The sequence below is a fragment of the Elephantulus edwardii genome, unplaced genomic scaffold (assembly GCF_000299155.1).
Source record: "Elephantulus edwardii isolate Elephantulus edwardi_28Jun2011 unplaced genomic scaffold, EleEdw1.0 scaffold00139, whole genome shotgun sequence".
Classification (NCBI taxonomy): domain Eukaryota; kingdom Metazoa; phylum Chordata; class Mammalia; order Macroscelidea; family Macroscelididae; genus Elephantulus; species Elephantulus edwardii.
In genome coordinates, this window is record NW_006399889.1 from 363,196 (window position 1) to 374,404 (window position 11,209).

Sequence of the window (11,209 nt, forward strand, 5' to 3'; positions counted from 1 at the left end):
CTTTTTCAGTCAGGAAAGGTAGACAGGGCAGTGCTGCAGGAACTAAATGAAAAACTGGAACTGGCAGAGCAGGCCCTGGCTGCCAAGCAGCTCCAGATGGATGAGATGAAGCAGACCATTGCCAAGCAGGAGGAAGACCTAGAAACCATGAGTGTCCTCAGGGCGCAGGTAAGGGACACTCTGAAAATGCCCTCACGTTCACTATTTCACGTGGGAAAATAATGTGTTTAAAGTGCTTATTTCATTTTGTACTTTTTCATCCTTGTGTTTTCCAACATTTTATTAAAGGATATTCTGTTGTTAGGTCCCATCATCAAGTCGGTTCTTACCCAAAGCAGCCCTTTGTCCAGCAGAACAAGACATTGCTTTACCAAAACACATGTCCTTTACCATCCTCACCATCCTTGCTATATTTGAGTCCATTTTTTACAGCCACTGTGATAGTCTGTCTTGTTGAAAACCTTCCTCTTTCACAGACCCTCTGCTTTACCAGGCATGATTCACTTCTCCAGGGGACTGTTCCATTCAGATAACATGTCTATAGTAAATGAGACAAGTCTGTCTGGTAGCCTACTAGCAAGAAGCTGCACTGCAGTCCTGAAGGCATATGGTTCAGGGCCGCCAGCTGCTCCACAGGAGCAAGGATGGACAATCTCCTCATGTGTGATTAACTGCCCCTTGAAAGCTCATCAGAGGGTCAGCTGTGAGTCAGTTCCAACTCGATGGTATATAACAACAACAAACAACATATTGTAATCAGTATGTATGGTTTATTCAGTATTCTTCCCCAACATAAAAATGCGAAGGTATCAACTCTTTTTTTAGTCTCCTTGTTAATTATCCAGCGTTTGCTGGCATGTGAGATAATGGAAAATACCATGACTTAGGTCAGGCACAACTTAGTCCTCAGAGTGACATATTTGCTTTTTTTTTTAACATATTTGCTTTTTTGACACTTTAGTGAGGCCTCTTGAAACAGATTCACCCAATGCAGTATGCATCCTCTGATTTCTTGACAGTGGTTATGGATCCAAGCAAAATGCTATTCTTGATAACTTAAGTCTTTTTCTCTTTCTATCTTAATGTTTATTGGTCGAGTTGTAAGGATTTTTGTTTTCTCTATGTTGAAGTATTCTATGCTGTTGTCTTTGATCTTCATTAGTAAGTGCTTCAAATCACTTAACTTTCAGCAAGCAAAGTTGTATCATCTGCATATTTCAGGTTGTTAATGAGTTTTCCTCCATTCCTGCTGTGTTCTTCTTTTTGGAGTCCTACATCTTTATTATTTGCACAGATTAAATAAGTATGATTAAAGGATACAATTTTGTTGCACACCTTTTTATTAATTTTAATCTGTGCATTATTCCTTGTTCTGTTTTTTAATGACTGCCTCATCATCTATGTATAAACTCCGCGTGAGTACAATTAAGTGTTCAGGAATTCTTGTTCTTCCAGTGTTATCAAACATGTGAAAAGTGCATGTATTTTTAGAAAAGAGTCCAAGAAATTAACATAAAGCAAACAGTGGAGAAACCACTAATCAAATCAGCAAAAGAGCATTATCAGCCCTTTAAGAGCCCTCATTTTCCGTCCTCTATCCCGTCTACTTTACTGTTTTTGTTATTGTTATGTGCCATCAAGTCAGCTGTGACTCATAGTGACCCTATGCCTGTGCACAACAGCTGTGAACATTGCCCTGTCCTGAGCCAATCTCACTGACTCTGACATCTAATCCGATCACCCCAGTTATTGAATCACTCCATCTCATCTGGGGTCTTCCTCTCCTGCGCTGTCCCTCCACCCTTCCGAGCATGATGTCCTCCTCCAAGGACTGGTCCCTTCTGGCCACATGCCCTAAGTATGTGAGATGGAGCTTCAATTTACTACTGAAATTAAAACTGAAACCAAACCTACTGTCTTCCCAGTAGATTCTGACTCCTGGTGAGCTTCCTTGTGCTTTCTACGGCTGTAAACCGTTATAGAGGGACATTGTAATTCTCCCAAGGAGTGGCTATCCCCCTGTGAGAGCTAACAAAAAAGCTAAAAACTAACATTGAGCTTTTGACTTTACTTGAACTTTATCTAAATTGAGCCATATCTTTTATAGTTTTTTAAAAAAAGATTAACTTCCCATCAATTTTAAGTTTTTGAGATTCATCAATGTTCTAGTAATCATGGTGGTGGTGGTTAAATGCCATCGAGTCGTAGGTGACTTACAGCAACCCTATGAACGAAAGACCTGAACACTTCTATAACTCCCTCCGTTTCTCCAAGTTCATAGGGTTTCCGGAGGCAAGCTATTTTGGAAGTGGATGCCACTCCTGCTTCCAGGTTTGTTTTAATTGGGAAGCCCCACCAAACACTGGCCACCATGGGTGACCAATATCGCATTTGGCACATCAAGGTCACAGTGTTCAGCTTCACAGCAACCACGAGTTACCTCTGTACAGCAAATCGACAGACCAGTGCTATACCACCTAGAAGATATTATTTATTACCTTGTAAGAAATTATCTTAAAATTTAGCAATTCAAAGCAAATTAACATTTATTAACTCACAGAGTTAGTATGAGCCAGAATCCAGGATCCTCTTAGCTGAATGGTTCTTCCTTAAAATATGGGCCTGACGATGGGGCCACTTGAGTGCCATCATGACATGACAGGTGGCTTCCTCCAGAGCAAGCAGTTCAAAAGAGAGCAAAGCCACCATGTCTTTTGTGACCAAGTCTCAGAGCTACCCACCATGATTTCTACAAAATCCTAGTACACAGGTTGACTATATCAATTTGAAGATTAGAGGGGACAGCACATGGTATAAATGATAAGAAGTAAGGCTCTCTCCTAGATGCTGGCCACCACACATGAGAAGTGTTACGGAATATGGAAAGATCATGAGCTCAGTCTAGGTTCAGATTCTAATTTGGCCTCTTTATCAAATTGCCTAAAGTTAAGTGCTATTAAGCTTATTAGTAAAATCAGGATAGCAACTCTACAGTCTCAGGATTTTTTATAAGATAATGTAAAGAATCTGACATATTAGGAATTCAGTAAATAACATGTATTTGGGGTTAGTTAGCCTAATACCAGTTTTTATAAATATACCTGGCAGAGTGAATAAATCATTTACGTTGTTGTTGTTGTTGTTATGCACCGTTGAGTCGCTTGTAACTCATAGTGACCTCGTGTACAACAGCCCTACACCCTGCTCTGTCCTGTGCCAATTGCACTGTCTCTGACACTCCCATCCCAATTATCCCAATCACTGAATCAATCCACCTCATAGAGGGCCTTCCTCTCCTGCGCCGTCCCTCCACCCTCCCAAGCATGATGTCCCTCTCTAAGGACCGGTCTCTCCTCACAACATGTCCAAAGTATGTTAGACGGAGCCTCAGAATCCTTGCCTCCAAGGAGCCACCCGGTTTAACCCTCTCCAGGACAAATCTGTTTGTTTTCCTAGCAGTCCACGGTACTCTCAATACTCTTCTCCAGCACCACAACTCATTTACTATAGTTGTTAAATTTGAATGTAATTTCTTTTTAAATTAAGTGTTTTACCATACTATTGAGAAATGCAAAGTTTTATTTACTTAATGGTCTGTGTAAACAACGTGTGACAGTATAGCTACTAGGTTCTAATTGTTTACAGCCCACATACTAACATATTAACTTTGACCTTTTTGGTCCAAGTTTGGATATAAGTGGAAAATCAAGATCGTTATACTGGCTCCTTGCAGGAATGTGTACCTCTCACAGCACACACTAGAGAATGGAGCAGATCCACATTCACCTAGATATTGACTCCTGGATGGTTTTTTTCCTTTTGACAGATGGAGGTTTACTGTTCTGATTTCCATGCTGAAAGAGCCGCAAGAGAGAAGATTCATGAAGAAAAGGAGCAACTGGCATTGCAGCTGGCAATTTTGCTGAAAGAAAATAATGTTTTTGAAGATGGAGGCAGGTAAGATAACAAGAGGAAGCCATAGCACTTGGACTACTGAAGAAGTGATCTGTCAAAGAAATTTTATGTTTTGACCTGGAAGAATTGCTCAGTATATTTCATTTGATCAGATTCCTAACACTGAGCTTGGATTACTGTAAGGCTTTATAGTCTTCTGGGAACATAATTGAGTTTTTTGCTTTTAAAAGATGGCATCATATATTCTGATGTCCTATTTTGGCCTTGTCAGGGATAAAATATTAACAATACTTCATATTTTTAATGTATTTTATAACAAAATGCTACTAAAATTTCTTCTGATTTTTTAAAAAATTTGTTTTGACAATTTAAAATGGCCTACACCAATATGTACCCCAGGCAGAATTGGTAGCTACTAACATTTACTTCAAATTTTTTTTTTTTTAATTAAAGGGGGAAAACACCAACTATGGTTGTATATGTGAAATCTCCTTTGTTCTCACTGTTGTTTGTTGTTAAGTCAGAAAAAAACCATACCTGACCCTCCAGCAGGTTTTCAGAGGTAGTAAATTGTATGGGAAGAGATAGCACATCCTTCTCCCATGCAGTGTCTGGATTTGAACCTCATTCCCTTATCATGTATTTCCCTCTGCCCTTACCTTAGACTACCAAGATTTTGATATGTAGCCTTTTCATCTATTTCATACATTCTTTTTCCTCCCTCATATGTTTATACCTTTATACTAGCTTAAAAGGGGAGCTCTCGTGCCTGATGGTGAGAATCTGCACTGCAATCCCAAAGGCATGTTATTTAAATCCACCAGCTCTTCCACAGGGAAAAATAGTCTCCTCCCATGCAATTTGTTGCCTCTGAAACCCCCCTGGAAGGTCAGCTATGAGTTAGTTCCAACTTTACAGGACACAACAACAATAGCTTAAAATAAGATAAATTGATAATATTAATTTCCTGTGTTTAAGTTGTAAAATGGTTACTATATGGTCACACCAGAGAATAGGAAGTTCATATTCATCTAGTTAATAACTTCTATATCATTCTGCAACTTTCTTTACACAAAATTGCAATTTTGAATTCTTTTTTTTAGTAGAGATCAATTTTTTTAACACATTTCTTATTTTATTTCTCACATATAGCATAGTAGATTCCTAACATATTTCTTATTTTATTCTTCACGTATAACATAATAGATTCCTAAAATATTTCTTATTTTATTTCTAACCTATAATACAGCAAGTTCTTAACATTTTTCTTATTTCTAACATATAGCAGATGCCCAATATATTTCTTATTCTTTTTTTTAATAATTTTAATGAACATTTACAGAGATTTTGGATTTCCATTTATTCATTGCTACACTTCTCTCCCCACCCAGCCCTCCCCCACCAATTTTTAATTCTTTTGATAATTGAAGATTTAATTTATTCCATTTAATTCTGTTTGGTGTCTTTTCAAAATATGATTCTTTTTCCTAATCTATTTCCTTGTGAATTGACAGAATGGTTATTTCCTGATTGTATTATCTTAATTTGTTATTTACTTTTACTGAATAGTATTTTAGTGTCAATGATAGTTAAAACCCAAATTGGTCTCTAGTTCTGACTTGACATTGTAGTTCAACTCTTCTTTTATTCCCTTTATACTTCTTCTGAAAATGCCTGCTTGATGTTGGTTATATGTTTGGAGTTTCTACACACAATGCTGCCTTTAATCCCAGCAGGCAATCGCTGATGGAGATGCAGAGCCGACATGGGGCCAGAACAAATGACCCAGACCAGCAAGCTTACCTTGTTCAAAGAGGTGAGTGCCTTGGACTCAAATTTTTCAGATTTCCAGGGAGTTACAATATCCTAAGAAGAGGATGCTTAAAGAAAAATTTAAAAATCCAATGCAGTGGATTCCAAATCAGTCTTCCAACAGTGTAGCATCCATCAGTCTTATTTCCACAGTACCACGTTCTCTACCCATTGTGTGAAGACCAGAGGCTTTACCCTGGCAATTAAGCTGCAGCACAGGCAGTCCTTAAAGCCTTCTAAGATAACTCAGTCTAGTTCCATACAGGTATTAGGCAAACAGCCATTCATTGTTACTTGAACTTGTTCCAAATTTTTATACTAGCATACTACTAACCTTCACCTACTCTTCCCTCATCGCCTCTCTTCCTCTAGTCTTTTTTCAATGAGCTTTTTCCTCATCTTTAAGATTCACTTCGTAAACCATCTCCATAAACCTCTCTCTTCTGAATTTTCAAAGTATCTTATTATTACTCTGTTTTTGTACCACTCATCTGCTATTTTATTACTGTTTTAGTACCATTCATCTGCTATTTAATGTCTTTTAAATATGCATTTACTCTGTTGAATTAGAAACTTTCTAGGAGTTTACCCATTCACTCACTGCATGCAAATAATAATGTTACAGCTACGAAGATGGCGCCGAAAGCGAAGAAGGAAGCCCCTGCCCCTCCCAAAACTGAAGCCAAAGCAAAGGCATTGAAGGCCAAGAAGGCAGTCCTGAAGGGCATTCACAGGCAAAAAAAAGATCCGCACATCACCCACGTTCCGGCCGCCTAAGACGCTGAGACTCCGACGGCAGCCCAAATACCCCCGGAAGAGCGCTCCCAGGAGAAACAAGCCTGACCACTATGCCATCATCAAATTTCCCCCGACCACTGAGTCAGCTATGAAGAAGATAGAAGATAACAACACACTTGTGTTCATTGTGGATGTCAAGGCCAATAAGCACCAAATTAAACAAGCTGTAAAGAAGCTCTATGACATTGATGTGGCTAAGGTCAACACTTTGATTAGGCCTGATGGAGAGAAGAAGGCCTATGTTCGACTTGCTCCTGATTATGATGCTTTGGATGTTGCCAACAAAATTGGGATCATCTAAACTGAGTCCAGCGAGCTAATTCTAAATGTAATAAATTTTTCTCACAAAAAAAAAAAAATAATGTTACATCAGGAGACAAAGGACAGCTGTTAGATGAATATTGAGTTCTCCTGAGCCTTGAAATCTCAAACAGCACAAGAAAAGAAAAGAGAAAATAAAGGTTAAAATGAAGAGTCAACAGTCCCTTCTAAGAATCTAGTTATCATCTACAGTAAGGATTGGCAGACTACAGCCCACAGACCATCTTGCCTGCCACATATTAATAGATTTTTATTGGAACACAGTCATGCTCATTTATTTATGTCTTATCCTGGCCTTCTCTTATGCTAGAGTGGCAGAGTTGAGTAGTTGGAATGGATGTCATATGGCCTACAGTCTTCAGTATTGACTCTGATCTTTTTCATAAAAAAATTTATTGACACCTCCCAGCCTGTCTTGAGCAATGAAACATTTAGAAACCTTCCTTCAGAAATCATATGTTGTGATAAATATTTGTATTTTAAAATGCCTTTAATATTTGCCTAATTCAAACTATAATAGTGTTACATGGTTTTTAAATTCAAATACTATATACCCAGAAACAATTAACTATGCTAAAAATTATCTCTGCTGTCATTCTGTAATAATAAATATTTTGGGGGGCTGAATCAAAGTCTAGGGAATTTTCCAAGGCTTTGGAAAACCAAGTGGTTTGCATAGGTCCATAAAGATCAAATCAAGGAGATGATTCAGTGGTCAAAAGCAGTTTCCAGCGTTGGTCAGTTCAAAGCTGTTTCACACATTCTTTCATTTAGGCCTGAACCTCAGTATGGCTAAAAATTGAGGGAAATTACAGGACTCTTCAATTCTTGAAGCCCTGGTTGCTTAGTTGCTGAGCACTCCACTACTAACAGAAAGATTGGTCTTTGAATCCACCCTGTGATTCTGTGGCATAAACCTGTGGCAACCTGTTTCTGTATAGATCACAGCCTTGGAAAACCTTTGGAGTGTTTTTACTGTGTTATTGAGGATGCTGTGAGTCCAGATTGTCTCTGTAGTACCCTAAACACATGTTTCTCCAATTCCTCTCTTTCACTTACCACATGGATAATTCATTTTCTTTCTTAAGACCCCTCTCAAATGGAACCACTCTTAGCCTGGAAGCCTTTCTTAATTAACTGAATTGTCTCAAATATGGGCCTCTCTCAGTACCACTGCTTAACTACTTGTACAGAACACAGTCACAGCCTTTACCACATTACAAGATCACTGTTAGTATTCTTGCCTGATATCCCCACCACATCTGTATCCCTGTGAATAGCAGAGTTTCTTGCACCTCCTATCAAACTCACAAGTAACTGCTGAATAAGCATAAGTATTGTCCCTGCTTTTGAGAAGGTACATACTGTTCTAGGGTTCTTCTAAGGCTTTCTTCATCCCCTCCTCCCCGCATTTGTTACTCTTCCTTTTGCTTATATCGTCATCCATTTCTCTCTTCTCTCAAATATTTCAGTTTTTACTAGTATTTTCATATCTCTAGAACTAAAACCGTGGAATTGATGTGGAACAACCTTAATTAATAGGATGGAATTAATGAAATCCTAAGAAAATAAAGATGCACAGTATTACCATTTCAGGATAATTTTTGTGTATGTATGGTGATTATTTCACCTAAATAAACAAAATCAGTGTTCATCTTGCACTACTAGGTACCAAGTTAATGTTAAAATTAGCCCATCAGTTGCTAAACTGAAAAAACAAAACTGCAAACAATGTGAAACTAATGGACTAACTTTCATTTAATGATTATTTTTAGGAGCTGAAGATAGAAACTGGCTGCAACAGCAGCAAAGGAATATTCCAATTCATTCTTGTCCCAAATGTGGAGAAGTCCTGCCTGACATAGATACGTTGCAGATTCATGTTATGGACTGTATCATTTAACTGATATTTCACCTTCCCAAACTGTTGGTAAATGTCTTATTTCCACCCCACCCCCAGGCTTGTACTGTTGTGTTCTTTGTTTTTTTTCCCCAAGTTTTTATGTCTTTTTCTGTTTTTTAGAGTACAGAATATGTATATATTCTAAAGAGAACTCTTCACGTGAATTTCCTTAAGCTCAGAAAAGTAGAATCCTAAGCATACCACTAGTCTTATAATGAATTCAGGTTTTCTTATATTCAGTTTATGTGAACACTGCACTGCACTATATCATGTGACAGAGTTAATGTCATCAGATAGATAGAAGAAACATAACTGATAACTTTGAAAATCCTTTAAAGAAGAAGGGGAAAAAATGAAGTCACAGACATAATCAAGAAAAATGTCATTGAAGTATTTTTTTAATAAATTATTTTGTTATTTTTCTTCACTCATTTAAAATTCATCTATCTGAGGTTGTGTGTATACCTGTGTGTATTTTAGTATTATTGCAACCACAGTAATTGTACCAAAGCTAGGACATGGCTCTTATCACATAAGCACTGTGACTTTTTTACTTGATATCAGGACAAGTGAAAAAAAAATACTGGCATTTTTGAAGTAGAGATCATTAGTTTCACTTGATGTTATATAACCATTCATAGTGTGAAGAAGTTCACTTTGTTCGCTCATTGTCCTGTAGATATATGAACTTGTACAGTAGTTTGCTTGTAAAAAAAAACACCTATTCAATTTTTTTCTGGATCAGGTTACATACTTATCATTACAAAAAAAATGGTTGTTGCAAAATAAAATTTTGCTTATGAATCTTTTCTATTCTTCATATATGATATGACTCATTTCATAGAGTTCATTTTCTGTCTTAAGTTTAATAATATCTGTTTGGTTAATTGTATGAGAAAATCTCTTTTTCAGAGAGTGGAACATGTTTGAATTAGATGTTGTTTTTACTAAGGAAGTGACTTGATAGATTTTGGTTACCAAGAATAGCCCTTATTGAAGCAGCCATAAAAATAATGGCTTTATTATACACCTACATTCTAAAAACATTTAAAAGCAGATTAAAAGATCTCCTTTGTTTGGATTTGTGGCCAAGATCTTTCATAGGCACACTTGATCATGTTGCTGTTGTGGTTACATACCTTCAAGTGGAACTGACCCATAGCTGACCCTCCTGCAGGTTTTCAAAGGAACTAATCACACAGGAGGAGATTGGCCATTCTTCTCCTGTGGAGCAGCTGGCTTCTTTGAACCACTTGCCTTTGGGACTGCAGTGCAGATTCGTACCACTGGGCAGAGTTCCACACTTGCTCATATAAATATTTAAATAGTTGTTATTATTATTAATAATAATAATAGTTAATGATTAAATATCAATATTTAAATAGTTAATAATATCTTCACACAAAGATAACACACTAAAAGTTCAATAGTATTTTTTAGATTAAACCCCACCTCATTCCACCCCAGGAAAAATGTAGAAATATTTCTAAAATAACTGTGGACATTTTGCTTTTCTTTTTTTTTTAATTTTTATTTCTTTTTCTTTTCTGACATTTTGCTTTTCATTTCTTACTCATAATTTCTAATCTTTTTTCCTTGCCATTTGATATTGGCAAAAATAGCTTTCAATAATATCCTAAATAGAAAAGCAAACCAAATAGTCTCTTACTTAAATTATTGGAAGATATCTTTTTATTTTGTTCAAGTGAAAATATAAACAAGTTCCAAGCTCTGGAATAATAACATGAATGACTATATTAAGCTTGTGATAAAACTGCTTGATAATTAGAAGCATAACAGATGAAGGAAAGTGAGTTCACATGTTTTGTTTAAAGCAAAGCTATTGTTTTAATGGACTCAAATAGGGTAATCAAGTCGAAAACAATGCATCTTTTATCTAATTAGTTTATACTGACACCACTTCAGAGGACTCATACCATATACCAGTTAATTATACCTCATAGTAACCTTGACCTCTCTCTTCCAGGGCCTGTCATTTTGTACACTTAAAATCTGGTTAAATGGAATGGAGCTTTGAGTATTGGAAAGAACCATGAAGTACGCAATGAAAATGTCATGATTGAATAATGTTAGAGAAATAACCCTTCAAAGGTTATATTTTAAAATAACTCTTTTTTAATTCATTTATTTATTTATTTTTCATTTCCGTGAACATCTACAGAGATTTTAGAATTCATTCATTGTTGCACCATGAGATTATGTAGAACATATTTATAACACATTGTGTTTGTGTGTGTGTGTGTGTGTGTGTGTGTGTGTGTGTGTGTGTGAGATAAACCAAGAACTGGTATGAAGATTACCTAACATTTTCATTCGACTCAGAATGAAAGAGCCTAATTTGAGATTGCTTTTCATGTAAAATTAACTTTATAATGCCATCATTAATCAGTTGGGAAAACTGTTATTAAAGAGTTGTAGCTTTTAAGTGTATAGTCAATT

The 11,209-nt window shown here is 36.7% G+C and overlaps 1 protein-coding gene across 1 annotated transcript in view; it reads left to right on the forward strand.

The window, feature by feature from the left end:
* Window positions 1–8,749, forward strand: part of OPTN (optineurin) — a 64,664-nt gene extending 55,915 nt beyond the window's left edge. The window contains exons 11-14 of the mRNA XM_006894270.1: window positions 10–168; window positions 3,827–3,957; window positions 5,652–5,731; window positions 8,622–8,749. Coding sequence (XP_006894332.1) covers window positions 10–168; window positions 3,827–3,957; window positions 5,652–5,731; window positions 8,622–8,749 — 498 coding nt within the window. The remainder of the gene's footprint in view (window positions 1–9; window positions 169–3,826; window positions 3,958–5,651; window positions 5,732–8,621) is intronic.
* The last annotated feature ends 2,460 nt before the right edge of the window (window positions 8,750–11,209 follow it).